Source organism: Dipodomys ordii, unplaced genomic scaffold (genome assembly GCF_000151885.1).
Source record: "Dipodomys ordii isolate 6190 unplaced genomic scaffold, Dord_2.0 Scaffold113, whole genome shotgun sequence".
Taxonomy (NCBI): Eukaryota; Metazoa; Chordata; class Mammalia; order Rodentia; family Heteromyidae; genus Dipodomys; species Dipodomys ordii.
In genome coordinates, this window is record NW_012267329.1 from 1,166,067 (window position 1) to 1,186,272 (window position 20,206).

The following is a 20,206-nucleotide window of genomic DNA, read 5'->3' on the forward strand; positions in this document are numbered from 1 at the left end:
ATGTTGGTATAATTTGTGGAGGGGAAGGGAAAAAACAAATCGTTTAAATAGGGATACAGGTGAACCCATTGCAACTATGAGATGTACAAGTCCTTATGTCGAAAAACAAACTTTACAACTTTGGTGCGGGGTGGGGGGAGACAGGGGAAGACGGGAAGGGTTGGGAAGGGGAAACAAAGGAGGAGGCAACAATGCTTGATAAGAAATGTACTCATTATCTTGCCCATGTAATTATAACCCCTTTATATGGTATTTTCACACACACAAAAAAAGTCTACCATGAGATTTCCCCTATGACAAGGTCATAAAATTCATTAGGAAAAGCAGCTCCATGTTCCCTCAGGACCAGGAGCCACTATCTGTCTCAAGAAGAAGGGGAGAATAAAACTTAGCTGTACCTGGATAGAAGTTTTACATCATTATATACCTCTGCAGGAACATCTCTACATGTGTGGGCTTCATTATCCAGATCTTATGCAATACCAAGAGCAAGGAAGGGCGTGGGTGATTGGCCCCTGCCCCTCCTCCACTTGCTCAGTTTCTGGCAAGGCAGTGTTTTCTCCCACATCTGCTAATGCTGCCAGCTCTGGTCATAAAGGGAAAGAGGTACATACATTAATGATGACACCTTTGTCGAGCAAGCTCTGCTTCTTGGCTGTCATGACAAAGTAATGGGTGCAGTCCTTGTAGTAAACAATGTTCTCGAGGTCGATCCCTGAAAAGAGAAGTGTTCAGATGAGGGATTTATTTCCTTAGCACGCATTGCATGCTGGGCACTATACTTTACCATAACATAGATCTCATTATTTAGGTACAGAATATTCATGTGAGACAAGTGTTTAAGACATACAAGGCCAAGAAAGACAGAACAGAGGGCCAGATGTTACCCAAGTCAGAGAAGCTAGTTATAGTTTCACAAAGATATTGTGAGAGTCATAACAGCCATGGGCATTGTAGACCAGTATTCCTAAATTAGAGGTGCAACAAGTGTTGCAGAAAGGCCCATTGCTCTACATGGCCATGGCCGTTACCATGGAAGCTAAGAGATGACACAGCCAGGATGTGAGCTCAACCCTGGATGGTTTCACGTCCCATCCCCCTGTAAGTTCCATGTGGCAGAGATGCATAGAGCTGTGGAAATTCTCCAAGATTTTTTTTTAAGTATTAATGAAATTACACATGAAAACCCAGGTAGAGTAGTAGGAGCAATTCAAGTCAGAGGCCTGAGTTGTTATTTTTTGTGTGTGTGCTTTCTACCAACACTTTATTTTTTTGGTTTTGCTTTCATTTCTGTTTTGAGACAGGGTCTTGGTCTTGAGCTATGATCCTCCTGTCTCAGCCTTGCAACTACTGCGATTATAGGTATGTGCCATTGTGCCTATCCAACTACAAAACATTTTAACACTATGTTTCTACATTTAAAACCATGCTTTAAAATGAGAGCTTGGGTCTCTGTTCTGAAAAGAGGAATGGGGTGGTAGTGGTCCAAGGCCAGCAACATAGGTAGGTATAATCCAAGAATTTAGCAAAAAAAGCATATTATCTGACTGCCAGATAGCTTATACCTGTAATCCTAGCTACTTAGGAAGCTGAGATTTGAGGATCCTAGTTAAAAGTCAGTCCAGGCAGGAAAGTTTGTGAGACTCTTATTTCCAATTAACTACCAGAAAAGCCGGAAGTGGAACTGTGGATCAAGTGGTGGAGCACCAGCCTTAAGCTAAAAACCCAAATAAAAGTCTAAGGCCTTTTGTTATAACCCCAGTACTTGCACCAAAAAAGAAGTAAAAAAGTAAATTATCAGGGCTCCATTCTCAATCTGCTAAGTTAGAAACTCTAGGGATTGGGCGAGTATCCCATATTTTTAGCAAGATCTCTCGTTATGCTGATGCAGAGTTCGAGAATCAGCTTATTTACAGGGAAAGAAAGGAACAAATACATAGTGATCCATCTGCTACCATAGGAGGCATGCTGGGTAACTATAGCAACACCTTTATTACAGTTAAATAGGAAACAGCCATCAATGCCAAGGGCCCCCCAGAGAATCAGGAAATTCATGCTTTTACTGCATGAGGACACTGCTGTGAAGCAACGGCCAAAGGTGACAACCACAGCCAAGTTTAAAGGAAGCTCATTGAAACATTTAGAAAAACATGCTCAATGCCCTGTAATTCATATTCGGTTGTTCAAAGATTTATTTGCCTGACTTTTGAGAGGAAGGGAGGGTTGAAGCATTCATAAATCATTCAAGAGGACAAAATATACTGGAAGGAAATAAAACTCTTCATAAAATAGTAACTTCATAATAACTCTTAATAATAACTCTTCATAAAATAGTGCAACTGTGGAGACACTCAGAGGGTTATGAGATGGACACACATCACTGTGTCTGACTCATCGCCTAAACTCATTCCTAGAAAATGAGCTTGAAGATATGAGGCCACAGAAATAGTTATATCTATAATAGTCAATTAATGAAAGGTCTAAATCACAGTCCAGAGTTTGGAGGGAAGGACAAATCTAACATTTTTGGCTTTGTGGTCCATATGGTTTCTATTATACACATAGTGTAATCAGCAACAGCCATGGATGTGTTATAGCTAATCTTTATTTATGGGCATTGAAATATCGTATTATTTTTATTACAAAATAGCCTTTTGAGTTTTTCTTTTTTTTCCCTTTATTTTACTCCTTCAAAAATACAAAGCTAGCAAGCCAGCAAGGAGGGACAGAGGGAAGGAGAAAGGGAAGGAGAAAGAGAAGAGAAAGAGAAAGAGAGGGGGGATCTAATCTCCTTCATTGGTCTACTTCAAGCCCTGGACAACATTCAGCATGTAGCAGGCATCAATCTATCTTTTGAGTGCATGAATCAGTACATCTAACCTCTAGGCTGATGTCTGGGTGACAAATGCCAGTCAGGAAGTATCCCTGATCCTCTTATGCCCCTCCCCCAGGGCAAAAGAGATGCTTGCTGCATGGAAGTACCTGGGCTTCAGGCACTACCCACAGGGTCACTGGCTCTATCCTCAGAGCTTCTCCAGCTTACACTGACCTCAGGCACAGCTGTCAACCCTAAATTAGGGGGCTTTATGTGGGTGTCCTGCTCTAGACAGGGAGCTACTTTAGGAAGGAATAGTATCAACTTTAACTTTATACCTCTATATACTGAGCATTGGCAGATGATGGGCATTCCATAGATGTCTGCTATCTACTAGTAAATGTCTCTTATCTATTTCAACATACAACATCCAGAAGATTATGTCAGGGAACTCTGACATAATGGTCTGGTTTGGAGACAGGTGAGAGTCTCACCTGTTTCTTCTTTTAGGTCCTGGAAGAATTTCTGGTTGAAGATGAAGGCCACACCACTGATCTCTTCTACCTTTGCCTCAGCTGTGCTGTTCCTGTTGATGAAGTTGGCGGTGATGGCAATAGCCAGCTTCCCTCGGAATTCTTTCCTTCGGAATCCTGAGTGAGGCAAAGGACAACTGGGTCAATCCTTTGGATTTGGTGCAAACACTGAAAACACTGTCAGTGCTCTGAAGGCCAGAGGAAAAATATAGGCAGAGAGTCTGGGTTTGTTCTCCTCAAGCATGCTTGTCACAGAGGCTTTGAGATGTCCTAACATGTAGGACAAATACCTTGTTGAAGCTTTGGCAAATAGAGTAAGCTCCTCTAGTGAGAGATCAGAGTGCCCTTCCATGGAGATGGCAGGCATTTTACTGCTCCTGCTTATGAGCCCCACAGGCACTGGGAACTTTCATGGTTCAAATGACTTTGCCAGCACTTTTCTTGGCTCTTTTTTTTCTTTTGAAAATTAGTATTAGATTGATTTCTACAAGATGGTGATTTTAAGAGACTGTCTTTATGGCTCCATTTTTAATGGGCTGTACTGTGTCTCCCCATCCCCAGATTCACATTCTCCTACCTCAGTATGTGACCTTATTTGAAAAAAGGGTTAGCTGATCACTGGTGGCTTACACCTGTAATCCTAGCTACCCAGGAGGTTGAGATCTGAGGATCATGATTCAAAGCCAGCCCAGGCAGCAAAGTCCATGAGACTCTTAACTCCAATAAACCACCAGAAAACCAGAGGTGGCACTGTGGCTTAAGTGGTAGAGTGTTAGCCTGAACTGAAGAGCTGAATAACAGTACCCGGGCCCAGAGTTCAAGCCCCATGACTGGCCAAAAAAAACAGGGTTGACACAGATAAGTTTACCTGGGAGTAGTTTGGAGTCCTACTCTACTTTAATATAACTGATGGGAAAAGTGGGCACAGATGCACGGGTAAAGGTAAAAGCAGAAATGAGGGTGATGCTTCTATAAGCTAAGGAGACCAAAGATTGCAGCAAACAGCAAAATTAGAACTGTTACTTCCACATTGCTTTGGCTGAAAAACACTGACTCTTTACTGGGGCCCACAAGTGAACTAAAAATGAGATAAAAGATTGGCATCCCTGCCTCTATTCTACACCTGTCTCCTTATTCTTGGAGTCTCTCCTAAAATCACCCAGATTCTGAGGGTGACAGGATTATTAGATAACATGTTTATGGCAAACAACTAAAACTACTCCCAAGCAACAGCAGAGCCTCCCCGGCCAGACCATTCCCCCCCCAATTACCTATAATGACCAGGCTGCATGAGTGATTGTCTCATGGGAACCAGATGGCTCCCTTCAAGGGATGACAGCAATAACAACTCTGGAACCCCTCACAGAACCAGAATCTGCCAGGGACTGTTTTTGCACACCTCTCTCTGACTGCCCCAATTCTTCCCCTTATTTAAAGCTAAAGCTCATTTCTGTACAATGAAGAGGAGATGAATTCCTTACTTTGCCTCTTCCCATGACATGACTGAACCATATAATAATTATCTTTTCTTCAATCTTCCCCACTACACAACTGTAATTAAAATATTGAAGGGATTGGCTGGACCTGATATGTTGGAACCCAGAGATGGACCACTGGCTTAGGAGTCTGGTTACAAGCTAAGAGAGAAGCATGGAACAGATTCCACAGAAAGAACTAATCCTGAGGAGGTCTTGATCTTGGACTTACAGCCTCTAGAATTACAAGGTAGGAAATTTCTGTTGTTCAAGCCACTCAGTTCTGGCAGTTTTTAGGGAAGTCTAAGAAACCAACACAGCAATTCCCAGTGACTGACACTTATTATATATTTCTCCTTTAAATCAATCCATGGTAATTTTTTCACATATTTACAATTTAATATATACAGGTATATATTAAACAATGATCAAATAAGGATAATTAGCATATCATCAGTTCAAAAATTCATTCATCGTCTCTTTATGGTGAGACATTCAAGTCTCTTCTTTTAGTATTTTGAAATGCATATTATATTATGGCCATACTATTGTGCAATAGGATATCAGAGCCTATCCTCAGGGCTCTCAGTTTTCCACTATTTACATGATAATTTCTTTTGAGTGGTGGTGACATAGGATCACAGCAGGTTGTCATATTTCTTAATCATGGCTGGCACTCTACTTGAGCCATGCCTCCAGCCTGATTACACAAACACTTACACACACACACATTGTTTTTTTTTAAAGCTTCTGCTTTTTCTTGTCATCCTGAATCTTGTCATGCCATTTATTTATTTGAAGCCAACCACCTGTTGCTAAAGTTTGACTATATTATTTATTTGTTGGCAACTAAATCCAAAAATTCATTTTTGTGTGTGTGTGCTGATACTGAGGCTTGAACTCAGAGTTTGCCTGCTGTTTTGCTCAGGCTGGTACTCTACCATTCAAGCCATAACTCCACTTTTCTATTTTTGGCAGTTAATTAGAGATAAGAATCTCATGGACTTTCCTGCCTGGGATGGCTGTGAGCTATGATCCTTAGATCTCAGACTCTTGAATAGCTAGGAGCCACCAGTGCCTGGCTTCCAAATTCATATATTGGTAGTATTGGAGATATGGCCTTTGGGAAGTGATTGGGTCATAAATTTTCTGCCCTTAAGAATGGCTTAATTCATTCTTGGTTTAATGAGTTAACTGGTGATATTGGGAGTAGCTTTGTTGTAAGAGACAGTACTCTCTGCCAAGCCTGCTTCCTTGGCACGTAATGCCCTCACCATGTTAGATGTAGCAAGGAGACTCTCACCAGGTGTTAGTGCCATGCTCTTAAGACTTCCAAGTACTATGAACTAAACAAACCTGTGCTCTTAATAAACTATCTAGCTTCAGTTGTCCTGTTACAGCAGCAGAAAACAGAGTAAGATCTTAGTCTTACATGTACAGACATGCTGGACATAAACTTTCCCTCCAGTCACCTTTGGGAGTTTCCCACACATTTATTCACTACCTACTCCAGCCTCATGCTGACTCTTTGAGTATGAGGGGATCCTCTCTATCCAAAATGCCTTTAATAGGAGCCCTGGGTCATTATTCAATACTTCTTTAAGCTGCCCATCATTAGACTTTTGTCAAAATATCAGAAATGGTCATTACTAGTCTTCAGGTTAGTATTTCTCGCCTGGAGTGACTTTGCCTCCCAGGTAGTGTATGGGGACATTTCTAGTTATTATAAATGGTAGAATGGATGCAGGAATTGGGTGTAGAGGGTATGCTACCATAATCTACTGGGTGAGACCATCAATTCCATTAAACATCCTTGGGCAAAGAATGAGAGCCCCATGACAAAGAATATAATCAATATTGGGAAAGCCTGCCCTAGTCTAACCATTTTGGGCTAAGTTGCTCAGATGGTTCTATCCTTTTCATCTTTCTTTCCATGCTCAAGAAATGCTAAACTATATTCAAGCTGAATATGGATCCTGGATTTTCAAATATTCAGAATCATAATTTTAGTAAGACACAAAAATGTGCCATAAATTCCTCCAGTACACTTGGATAGGATTGTAGGGAGGAGGGTATGGAAGCGGAGAATGGCAAAAGGAACTGTATAGCAGATGGGAAGGGCCTGAGGTAGAGGGCCATACATATCTTGAATTTTCTGAGACCAGCTTTGTAAAGAATGCCTCAACCCCAGAGAACATGCCTTCCCAGATCGATATCTGTAGCCTGTTATTCATAATGAGGGCAAGGCAAGATGGCAGAACTGTTCCTCATTTAAGACATGCCACTGGGGACCATGGCTTCATTCATGGTCTGATAGTACCATTTATATAAATTAAGGTTATCTGGGGGGAAGGCCAAGGTAAGTGCTAGTAATGGAGTTCTCTCTTACCTTAAGTGAATCTCACTCCAAGAAGCACATATGCTTCCAGCTTTAGGACCTAGAGAAATGCGGTTCTATACCCTGCCAGGCTGGCAGGACTTGTCTAACTTCCCAGCAGTGAGTATGCTTGAGACTTATGAAGAATGGGCCACCTCCTTCATTTAGTAGTATATTTTAAACGTGAACAAATGTCATTAATAGCATGAAATGTTTATCTTGGATGAAGTGACTCTGGAAACGCTTGGTGCCCTGGCTCGTACATTGGCAGGTTCTCCACAAATGTATGTTGACTTTTCCCATGACAGTGTACCTCTTTGAAGCATTTTTGCATGCTAGTCCTTTCCTTTGCCCTGGGAGAATTACCCTGCCCTTCTGTGAGACTCTCTTCCAGTCTAGTTTTGGCATCTTTATCTTGTCCATCCATCTCCAATGTTCCTTTCCTAGCCCCTCAAAGAGTTCTTACCTTCCAAGGTGTTCCTGCGGCCATCTGCACCAATGATGACATCAAATTCAAATTCAGAAAGGGCATGGTCCATAGGGAGGAATTCTGCCCGCCAGCCAATTTCTACCAAGATAAAAAAGATGAGTTGAGCTGACAGGAAGAGGTGATTGAAAAAGTGATATCATTCCTATATATTGGCCAGAAGAAATGTGTGATGTACCCCAAGAACAGCCTCTGGAGAAAAGGACTAGAGATTCTTGCTCCCTCAAATTTTGATATTAGTTCAATTCAGAACAAACCAAACCAGCAACATCGGTTCTATGCCTGGTTTTGCTGACCTTTTCTTCTCTCTTCCAATTCCCCCATATTTTTTTCTCAATGGCTCTGGTATTGCCAAAGAACTCAAACAAAATGAATGGGCAGGCTGTCACAGAACCAGCTTAAATTTCTACTTTTGCTCAAAATGTTTCATTGGGCAGCATTTTGCCTCTAAACACATTTTCTGGTGAAGCACAGCAGAGGACTGAGTGTCCAGGAGAGGTGTGGAGATAGTTTGAAGGTCATAGTCTCTGAATACCAAATAATAATGCTGTCCTGCTACACAAATAATGAAAGCCCTCTAAATTCTCAAATGTTTTGGCAGGACACAGAAGAAGTCAGAGGTGTACCTTCTGTAGGTAACTACAAGATTTTTGACAATAAACTCAAAACCCAGCCTTTCCAATGCTAGAAAAGACTTTGGTAATGCGTAAGATGATCAGAACTCAAACATTAAAAAAAGGAGAAACAGAAACATGATAGGACATATCTATAAAGGTGCATTTCATGGCTTATAAAGTAAACCTCCATAAAGTTAAAAACGTTACATACCAAAATATATCTTATTTATTTTATGGTGCTAGAGGTCAAACTCAGGGCTTTATACATGCTAAATAACTACTACCACCGAGTTATAACTAGTCCTTACCTCAACAACATCTTGACACTTTATTTAGGTAGCACTGCAATTTGAACTTTCTTGCTTAGTAGGCTTAATGTGCTAATAGTGAGATACACCTCCAGTTTCATATTCCACCAGTTCTTTTTTGGAGATATGGTCTTGCTTCCAGTCTGAGTGTATGCCTGAGTCAGAATCTGCTTAGTTTGCGCTTCCTACAGTTGATGGGGGTCACAGGAAAGCCCTACTATGTTCAGTTTCCCTTTTTGGATGTGGAGTCTCATGGACTTTTCTGTCTGGGGTGATCTTAAACCTTGATCTTCTTATTGTTAGTTTCCCAAGTAGCTAAGATTACAGGCGTGAGTTACTGGTACCCAGTTCTATTTTATGGATGCTCTGGATTTTTAAAATATCTTGTAAGTATAAGATATTTACTAGACCTTAAAATATCTTCTAAGCACCATAGGAGCACCCACATAATTCTGCATGAACTCTCAGACACAATTTGAAGTGAATGTAAAGGAACTTTACCAAACTACCACATCTGTCATCTTTCTTGCTATTGATTAGACTTCATTAGACAAAGTAGAGTCTCCCAAAGACAGGGTAACCAACTTACAGGTTTCAAAATCACCCAGAACTGGAGAGGAAACGTAAAGTGATAGTAGTGCTTAAAGAAGGTAAAACTATCTTCCAATAGCAGTATGCCATACAGCTTCCAATGAAAACAACACTTGCATGCATAGCCTCTGTGACCTATGAATGAAACGGCTGGCTTGCAATACCTGACTTTGAGGCAGAGAAGGAAAATAAATTATACTGTACTTTGATTTTCTTGATCTTCAGGAGGCTCTAGAACCTTTACAAACTCCACATTCACATGGATTTCAACTCCCAACATCAGGGCCACCTTGAATAGGATGAGCTGCAGTTGACGAATACCTGTCAAGAAGTGAGATGAAGAGAGTTGAGCCATCAATAGCAATATCTGAACACCTCTTATATAATTCAGAATGCTGCATGAGCATAGCTCAGGGATCTTGGTACAGCAATATATCAACAATGATACCACTGGGGTTTGTGGCAAATATTTTGTGTCTCTTCATTTGTCCTACACAGTGGTCCTTGGGGACCACAGTTATTACTGAGGCTTATGTGACTTGCTCATGGAATCTTGCACATTACTAGAATGTGGGCACAGTTTTATCTGATTCAAAAAATCTGTTGTAGTCATTTGATGATGCCATTGTGAGAAGGGTTCTGGTTTTTCCTTTCCTCCTTTCTGGCCCTGGGCTTGCTAAGGTAAAGATGGAAGCAGGAAGAGGAGAGAGGGGAGAGAGAGGAGAGAAAGGAGAGAGAGGAGAGAAAGGGGAGAGAGAAGAGAGAGAGGGGACAGAGAAGAGAGAGAAGAGAGAGAAGAGAGAGAGAGGAAAGAGGAGAGAGAGGAGAGAAAGGAGAGAGAGGAGAGAGAGGGGAGAGAGGGGAGAGAGAGGAGAGAGAGGGGAGAGAGAGGAGAGAGAAGACAGAAGAGAGAGGAGAGAGAGGGGAGAGAGAGGAGAGAGAGGAGAGAGAGGGGAGAGTGCATGTGTTAAGGGCCACAAGTTAGTGATCAAGTGTGTCTCTACGTGATCTAAGATCTAAGCTCTTCATCCCCCAATGGTAAGGACAATCATGGGAAAATTTCCATACAAAGCTGGGCTCCTGGTTGTCTTACCTTCTATCCATTACTCCAAATTCCCCAACAAGTGGAATCTCATTTCCCTATATCCTCCCAACCCTCCATCATTCAGTACAAAGGAGCACCCCTCCAAATACTTTTCTGCAGAGTGAATTTTAAACTGTCCATGAGGCCCTCTGTGTTGAGTAGACTTGGGTCATTTAACATTTACTGAGCATCTACAATATGCCAGGTGTCCCTCTGGGCACCTGGAGATGGGAGCACACACTCTAATGGAGAAAACAAAGGGACAGGGCATGGTGGTTTGGCAGTAGGATGATAGAATAGAGCCTGAGCTGGGGTCCTGAAAGCAAAATAGGATGAACCAAGAATATCAAATCCCAATGGCAGATTTAGGACTATGACAGCTACAGGAGGCTAGGGCACTTGGAAACAGCAGGCTTCTCTTTCAGTGGTGAGAAGTCAGATGGCCATGAGGAGTATGAGTGGGTAGTATACATAATCTATATCTCCACTTTCCAGAATAGTAGTGGAGCACCCACAGAGGGCTGGGGGTGAGAGTTAGAGAAAGGAACAGTACTTCTGGCTGCCTGGGGAGGAACTAGAGTTGGAAGGAGGTGGCCAGCTAATCTAAGGCTCTAATCTAGGGCTCCCAGGAAGGAGTAGGTCCTAGAGTGCAAGAGGAACAAAAGGGGGATGGCATGGCAAAAGCCAGTGGCCTCTTTTCCCCATGGCACAGAAGGGAGACCATCTGCTAAGAACCAGCAGGCTGCAGTGGAGGTTTAAAAGCACAGGGAAGTAGGACACTAACACAGGACAACTACTAAGCCATGCCAAGCACAAGAGCACAATAAGGTCTGGAAACCAAATGGTTTGAATAGAAGCCAATGAATGGTTTTACAGAACCCAGTCCCCCTCTGGTCATGAGCCATCCTTCCAAGGAAGCCTGGGCCATTCCTCATATGTCAAGGTTCCTGATCTCTCTGGATTTAGCACATAGCCCAATAGGTGCTCAATAAATGTCCCCCCCAATCTCTCTCTACTATAGGATTGGAGTGATGATCATTCTGAATATTCCAATCTCACTTTCAGAGTTTCCACATGCTGAGATATTTCCAAAGATGAGGGGTTAAATGAAAGCCCCATCAATGAGGACAGGAAGGATCCTACAAGACCTTCTGAGGCCAGCACTGCCTCTCAGGAGGACTAACAACAAAGTGGGACTCAGTGTCATCACTTTCCATTGGTAATTGACACATATTCTTCCATGGGTAGGACAGAAAAATCCTGAAAGCTGACACTGCAGCTTTCTAGGCAAACCAATTTTCTTTCCATTGGACTCTGGAATTTTCTCATCCCAAAGTGGGAATAAGCTCTGGAGCCACTGCTAGTAAATTCTTCCATGTCTGATTAAAAATGACACCTTATTGTCTCCAAGCATTCCTGCCTGAACCACGCCCCCTTCCTCCACCAATTCATATTTTCACAAGGACATAGCTCTGTGGACTTTTCTCTACCCCAGTTCTACAGAAAGGCACTGGTTGACAATGCAGCTCTAAGGATGTCACTGCTTCTTTCTCACTGGGTGTAAAGTACTTTCCTGAGTACCTCCTATGTGCCAGGCAGAGTACCAAGCATGTTGCAAACCTGACCCTGTGTGATCCTCTCACCAGTTCTAGGAGACAGGCATTAATCTCATTTTACTTGACATAAAACTGAGGCCTGAGGAAGGTTAAGAAATTTGGCACAAGACAGAAAGAAACAAGGGAGACAGACTTTTTAGACCCACATCAGTTCAAACACTTGCCCTCTCTTCTCATGTTAACTTCTCTCACTTCCATTACTATAAATAAAATGACTAAGGATCCCCTCTTTGTGAGGCTGTGAGGTGGGGTACTGCTTTCCCCAAAGCCATTCTGCATAGATCTTGCTCTGAGAGACTCAAGCTGGAGCAATGACACAATGGAAGAGCTGTGGCACTCTTCTCACACTATGTGAGCAGTCAGAGGTAGCCCAGGGTCTGGAAATCACATTCTGTAACTGCTTCCTTTCCTCACGGAAGTGCATCATGACACCTTCTCTAACAAAAACCCCTATATGAGCTCTGTGCTCTGTCAGAGAATATAAATCTATTTATACCATTCTCCGGTTCTGAACCCTGCCACTGCTCCCAAGCATCAAGAGTACCATGTCCAAAGTCCTTAGCACAAGAAGGTCTCTATTATCTGGCCACTGTAATAGTTTTGTGCAGCTCCCTCCCTTGAATATCTCTAGTAAGTGTGGTACATTCTTCTGAAACATAGACAAAATCTTGGTGAATCCCCCGAATATGTACTCAGCTGCTTACCTATGGTTCCCATGATTTTGTTCATTCATTCAACAGGTGAGCCACTACTATGTGTCAAGCCCTCTTTTATGTCCCAGTGGTAGATATTTTGGTAACTAAGATATGTCATAGTCCTTGAACAGCTGGTGTTCAGCCTAATATGGAATAGTATAGGGCTAAGAACAAGACATAGAGGGCCTTGACTTAATGTCTGTTAGGATAGATGTAAGGAGTCTAAGACACTATTTACATGGGACTATCTGGGACTCCTAGATGTGGAGATATGCCCCACCCACTGTGAGATCTTGACCTTCAGGGGGCTACCACTACTCCACTTACTGATGTGGTCGATGGAGCCGGCACAGAACTTCCCATAGAACTTCTTGGCACCCAGGCCCCGCAGGTCATGAATGGTAAAAGGCCAGAGATGTAGCACATTGTTCCGAGAGAAGGTGTCCCTCTTCTCTACCACAACCACTTTGGCTCCCAGGTAGGCAAGTTCAATGGCAGTGCGCAGGCCACACGGTCCTCCCCCAACGATGAGACACTGCAGAGGTAGAGGGGAGAGATGCTGAGTAACCTGAAACATAGTGGTATCACAGGGAGGCAAACTCATTAGCAAGGGTGCACCACATGCCTATTGGAGTCTGCCAGTCACTCACCCAGAGCATGTGGGTCTACCATGGCCCAGACACCATGCAAACTTGGGGAGAGATGCACTGATAAAAGGACTCAAGAGAAGGCACAGTAAGATGAGGATCAGAGGGAGATTAGACCTCCTTTAAATTCCAGTTCTTGCATTGAACCACTTGATTTCCTGTGACATGGTCTATGAAGAGTTGCTTTTTCTCATAGGGTTGTCAAGTAAGCTCTCTCTAGAAAAGCATATGCTTGTGTCTGTGTGACCCCTGGTTGGGCAATAGCTTCTTAATATCCAAAGCACAAACAAAAGAAAATGGATAAATTAGACTTCATCAAAATTAAAAACTAGTGTTTCCAAAGATGGAGGGAAATATTTACGAACTATATATCTGTCAGGGCACTGGGACCCAATATTACATAGAGAATGCTTACCATTGAATAATAAAACCACAATAGCCCAGTGAAGACCAGGCAAAGAATTTTCATACCACTCTAAAGAAGAAATACAAATAATCAGTAAGTGCATGAAAAGATAACTCAATGAAGGTCACTAGATCTCAGAGAAATGCAAATGGAAACCATATTGAGGTATCAATCACCTCCCATTTACCAGGATGGTTATAATAGAAAAAAAAACCCAAAAGAACAAGTGTTAGTGATGATATGGAGAAATTCAGACTCTTACACATTGCTAGTAGGAATGTAGCACTGCTGTGGATGTGTTGGAAAAGCCTGGTCATTCCTAAAATAATTAAATTTAGAGCTACCAGCAATGCCTAGGTAAATATAGTCAAAAGAAATGGTCATAATAGTCCAAAATGGGGCCCATTCAAGTATCCATTAATTAATGACAGGCTATGATTCAACCAGACAATGTAATTTTATTCAGCGATAAAAAATGTAAATCTTGAAAACATTGTGTTAAGTAGAATAAACCCAATACAAATGGCTGTATATTGCACATTTCTATTTATGCAAAATGTATAGAATAGGGAAATGCAGAGAAATCACAAGTAAATTAGTTGTTGGCAAGGAATAGGGGTGGAAGAATTGGGGGGAGTGCCACTGGACTTGACGCTTCTTTTTGGAATGTTCTGGAAATAGTGATGATTACAAAACTTTGTGAATATAGTAAAACAACTGAATTACACAGTTGAAGTAGGTGAATAATACAGAATGTAAGTTGAATCTTAATAAAATTGTATGGGAAACTATATATGGCATAGTGCTTTGCACTCACTAGTATAAATTTTATTCTTATTATTGAAACCTAGTTCTTGTCTTCCAGAAACTCTCAGGCCAGGGGTAAATTCAGACTTTGAAATAATAGCCTATCATGTGGTTAGTCTATTTGGAAGCCACAAGGGGAAAGTTAATCCTGCCTAGTAGACTGGAAACAATTCCATAGAAGAGGATCTTTGAAAGTTATCATTATAATCAGCATCATTGTAGCCTACACTTGATGAACATTACAAAGTTTTCCAACTGCTTTACATACTTCAGCGCTTAATCTTCCAAAAAGCACAGTGCTCATAGAAAGGAACTATTAGTAAGCTATTTTGCAGATGGAGAAACTGAGGTTCAGCAATTGGCCCATGGAGTCATAGATTGAAAGAGACAGAGCCAGGATTCAAATCCAGATGGTCTCATTCCAGAGCTCATCCTGTGGTACTGCTTCTGATTTACTCAGGATAAAAAAGGAGAAACATTGCAATGGAGGACACACTTCATTCAAAGAGAAAGGGTTTAGGGTGGAAGGAGAGGATACTTTAGAGGAGAAGAAAGAGGACAATCAGCTTGGAGCCAGACAAAGTAGGTCTTTGATGTCAAGCATGGTCACAGGTGATAAATGGGACTCTACAAATGCCGTGCTCAATTCTCAATAGACAGTGCATGCTAAACAAGACCAGGGCCCTTCCCCAGGGAAGATATAGCCCTTTAGGAGAGCAGTGGAGATAAATGGTGACCTAGGTGGTTGCACTCGGCAAAAGCCCTTCCATTCAAGCATTATTGTATGAGCAATTCTGATGTCATCTAAAACCAGTGCTCCATAGCAGTGTTCCAGCCCTTCCCAAGTTAGGAGGTCACCAAGGTATCAACAGCCAAGGCTGCCCAGCAAGAAACCAAGCAGGACCTGTGCCTACCCCTCATCCCTTTATATTTCAGAGGCATCTGGAAACTTTCCTCTGTTCAGGATCAGGCCTTATCTTAGAAAAACACAGTCCCCTTCCTGAGCAAATATTCCATCCTCTAGCTATCACTCAGCTGGGCTGCTGGGCTCCCAGAGGGAGAGTCCAAGCAAGGGTATCAGGAGCTCCCACACCACAATCAGTGTATTTTACTGGTTGGAATCTTCCAGAGAGTTTGTGGACATCCAATTAAGGGAAATGAAGTCATTGCTGAGATACGACTCACCCCAGAGACATTGAGGGGTGGATGGGTGTGCAGGGCACCAGCTTCCTCCCTGGACAGAGGTGCCTGGAGAGAAGTGCTCCTGAAGCCCAGATCCCCTCTTTATCTCACACCCCAAGCAGCTCCTCAATCCACATAGCCAGACAATGACGGTCTTTTCTGAGCATGCTCCAAACCCCACACTTGTGAGGTTTGCTTTGGGGTGAAGTCTGGATTCACTGCATTTCTTTGCAGTTACTGCATCTTTTCCTGTTTGTGAATTGTGTCACTCTAAGGCCAGTACTGGAGGGGCTGGAGGATGTGAGGTGATGCAGGGCAGCAAGAGGAGGAGGGGGACCACCCACAGCCTTCCATCAACCAGACCTCACCAATTACTACTCCTGGACAAGGCAGGAGACCCCTTTCCTGTAGCTAGATACTGCTGTGCACTTTATATTCAGTATTGTTGGTATCCTAACTGTTCCTTTTACCTACACCTGAATTGCCATTGGCATTTCTCACCAGCCTAGGCCCCAGCATATATTTTGGGCCTGAGATTTCAGAAACATCAATCACAGGGATTATTTAAAGGCAAAGCAAATACCAATGGGCCTAATTATATCAAGAGAGAACTCCAGGCTGGTGAGAGAGCCTGCTGGCTGGGAGCCAGGGCAATTCCCTTGAAACCTGCTAGCTATGATTAGCATGGAGATCCAGATTTCTGATCAGAGACCCAATACCATGACAGCCATGTGATTGGGCAGAGGAACAGGGGCAGAAGGGATGCCCATGGAGCCCATAGTTGATACTCTCAATGCTGGGCATGACTCAAACAGACTACAGAAGCAAAGTGTTGTGCTAATACAATCCAAAGGAACTTTCCCCTTCCTCCAAACCCATCCAGCCCATTGTCTTCCAAGGATTTCATTCAAATTCACCGCAAGAACTTCCTCAAGTCCCTAAATCAGACTGCATACTGCTCCCCTGTGCTCCCAACTGCTGCTCTAGAACTGGCTGCAGAGCCAGTCTGAGTGCTCCTCAAGAGCTGCCCAGTGTCCTCTGCATTTCTGGGTGCCCAGAGCTCAGTATGGGGCCCAGCATGCAGGAGCTTTAACACATAGCTGATGGATGAATAGATTTTCCACGAACATCTCTACTCACTTCTGGCTCTGTTAGGGGGATAGAAATTTGGTGCTTGTTAGTCAAGGTTAATGTTCGTAGGTCCCCACCCAGACTGAGGGAGTACGGGTCTGCCAAGGCCACCAGCATCATGGATTCAGCATATCCGTGCACTTGAGGGACATGAATTATTACTCACTGGGGAATGGGACAGATCCAACACTAGCAGGAAATCCTCAGCAGAGTTCAGTCCTCCATGTTAGCAAAGAGGAGAGACAAACGCCATATGGAACTTTCAGCTCTGTATTTACCAAATGGTAGGAAGGGGTCACGGCTAACTTGCTCAGCAATGTACAAGGGCTGAGGTGGCCCTAGCTCACATACAACTCTTGTTCTACTTCAAGGGGGTCCTAAAAGCTTGACCCACTTCTTGATGGCAAAACAACCTCTCCTCTCAGCGAGTAAGTCAATGGCTGCTGGGCCCATTCCACAGAGGGAGATGCAGAGGGAATGGAGCCTTGGCCAGGCCTCAGCAGTCTTCAGGTTTTGTTTCTATCTCCTACCTCTGCTCTTTTTGGGTGCTGTGTGTGCAGATCTTGCAGCGAGCTGGCTGTAAAAGGCCGGCAAGTAGAGTTACCTATACATAAGAGGGCTGCCATTCACAAGACTGCTCCTCAATACTCCTCAATGCCCTGCACCTCAGTGGAAAGATGATTAGAACATCTCAACTGTACCATGCCCAGCAGTTTTGACTTTCTAGGCACTATCCTAGCCATTAGGTGTATTTTTTCCTTGAAACTGATCTACACAGGTGCTAGTATCATCCCTGCTGTATAAATGAAGAGCTTGTGAGGCATTAGGATGATGGTGGTTTGAAGCAAACTTGGCCAAGAAGTTAGTGAGAATCCACCTCAAAAAAGAAAGAAAGAAAAGAAAGAAAAGAAAGAAAGAAAGAAAGAAAGAAAAGGAAGGTAGGAAGAAAAGAAGGAAGGAAGAAAGGAAGAGAGAAAAGAAAGAAAGAAAGAAAAAAAGAAAGGAAGGAAGGAAGGAAGGAAGGAAAGAAAGCCACGAATGGTGTACATTTGTAGATCTGTAATCTAATACAGGGTATGTGAATACATAGGTAGGAAGATTACAGCCTAATTCAGGTTCTGGGAAAATCAAGACGCTGTTAAAAAAAACAACACTAGAAAGGAAGAGAGAAAGGACTGGGATAAGTTCAGATGGCAGAGCTTCTACTTAGCAACCACAAGGCCCTGAGTTCAAACTCTCGTACAAAAGAAGGAACAGAAGGGAGGGAAGAGAGAAGAGAAGGAGAGAGGAGGGAGGGCAGGAGGGAGGGAACAAAGGAGGGAAGGAAGGAAGCAAGCTTATTCAAGTGCCTTTATTTTTATCCCCATTTTTGAGTTAAAAATGGAGACAAGGGGGTAAGAAGTTTCCCCAGGATCATATAACAGGGAGATGGTCAAGTTTGGATTCCAAGTTCTGTGCTTTCAATGGTTTACCTGAGTTTTGGGACATTGAAGCCATAGTGGATGCTGAATGGAGCCAGAGTCCAGCCTGAGTACTGGACCTCCATACAGGAGGATGGAGCAGGTTCCTGTTGAGTCATATGTACCTCTTCCAGGTACTAGTTCCTAGGCCAGATAAAGACTGAGCCTGTGCAAGTTCTATGACAGGTGCTACAGCAGTGGGGCTCAGGCTCAGATGGCACAAGCTTCTGTGCTGAGCTGGTGGCCTGGCAGTGAGATAGGCAACAGGAGGCCAGGCATGGTGCTGTCTCCCTGGTAGCAACAGCCATCCTGCATGCTCACCTGCAAGCTGGTTCTCTTAGGCAGCACCCTAGTGCCAGGAACGTGCCACCATACTTCCTGGGGTGGCTCCACAGCCCTCCTGGCTGTTAGGATGAGCTATTCCTCTAAACCTAGGCAGGAAGCCCCTACTGGCTGTTACTTGGTTACTGTGAGCAAAAACAGAACTGTAGGATGAAGAACATTCAAATCCAAGGTGCCACCCACATGAGTGCAGTGCAGGAGTTTGCTGGGGGGAGGGCAGTGGCCTCACAGTGTCACTTTACAGGGCAGCATAGAGGGGGACTCATGAGAGATATGTATGATACCTGTGGTTCTAGCCCAGAAGGAGTAGCTGAAAGGGCTTTGGTGAGGCAGAGCTCTGCACAGACACTTCAAGTGTGATACTGGGTGGGAAGCTTAATCCCATCTGACTGATATGACCCTGCCCTATGCCAACTCTCTTCTGTATCTCCATCACGGCCACTCACTCCTAGGTAACAATTATGCACTACTCATATTGAAATTTGCAGAAAGGAAATGGAAATAGACACCGTGTTTTCCATGCTTCCCTTCCAGAAAAGGACATTAATTCCTGTGAAGCACTTTCAATTCTGCTTTATCCCTCTCCAAGAGGCTAAGCCACTCTCACCCATCTGGTGAGCAGTGTAACCAGGTGCTCCAAAATCTAGATCTAGAGATGGTTTCATATGCAAATACCTTTCCCCTTTGCATTGTGATTCCACTCATACCAGTGTCTGGTCTGGAAGTTATAAGCACAGCCATCAAGGTCTACACTGTCTTTGTGTGCTATGTCTTGGGGCATCTCCTCATCTAAATAAAGCATGAGATTCCCAAAGGGGAGACATTAATGTATTCCCAGCACAACTTCTGCCTATGGAGAGGTCTCAAAAAAAATCAATGCAGGTCTAACTTTGTTGTGGCTTGGGTGCCTCTACCAGGAAAAGCAATAGTAACAATGATATTAATAATAGGATTAAGTATGGAACTCTATCTTGTTGCCCGATAATACATATTCAGAGCCAGTTGGGAGCTGAAAGGATGAGCATGGAACGATTATATAACTTGACCATGAGTATAGAATGAGGGTAATAAGATCCCAGAAGCCAGATTCAGTCAGTTTTATACTAATTCTTCCAGTTTGCATGGGGTGTTAAGTAAAGGTTATTAATATTTTCCCTCCCATCTAAGATACATAAAAACTACCTGGATAGCTCTGTGGGGTTGCAGGCTCAGGTTCCCACATGGAAAAGAAAAATTAATACAATGAATGCTAGATTGGTATTGGTTCTATTTGTGACCATGATAGTAGGTATGTCCAGGAGATGGAGCATGAGGGAAGAATTGAGCTGGGAATTAGGGCAATAGAAGAAATGGCATGTTTAGAAAGAGGATGGCAGTTTACAGGGTGTGGGAAGCCTAGCTGAAGCAGAAGTATGTGTAGGACTGGGGAAGTTTGTACAGGTGGGGAAGGCAAAACCAGGCAGAAACAGAATGAGTCAGATTCTGGAGGGGTTAACCCTGACATCTTTTCCTTTCTTTTTTTTTATTGTCAAGGTGATATACAGATGGGTTACAGTTAATAAGTAAGGTAGTAAGTACATTTCTTGTCAAACTTGGTACCTCTTCCCTCATTTTTTTCCTTATTTTTCTTCCC

At 43.1% G+C, this 20,206-nt stretch overlaps 1 protein-coding gene across 1 annotated transcript in view; it reads right to left on the reverse strand.

The window, feature by feature from the left end:
- The window catches only part of Mical2 (microtubule associated monooxygenase, calponin and LIM domain containing 2), a 130,836-nt gene that overhangs the window by 39,636 nt on the left and 70,994 nt on the right, over positions 1–20,206 (reverse strand). Inside the window, exons 4-8 of the mRNA XM_013028797.1 lie at positions 12,926–13,133; positions 9,408–9,524; positions 7,667–7,768; positions 3,310–3,465; positions 615–715 (exon numbers count right to left, since the gene is read on the reverse strand). Of these exons, the coding sequence (XP_012884251.1) occupies positions 615–715; positions 3,310–3,465; positions 7,667–7,768; positions 9,408–9,524; positions 12,926–13,133 (684 nt within the window). The remainder of the gene's footprint in view (positions 1–614; positions 716–3,309; positions 3,466–7,666; positions 7,769–9,407; positions 9,525–12,925; positions 13,134–20,206) is intronic.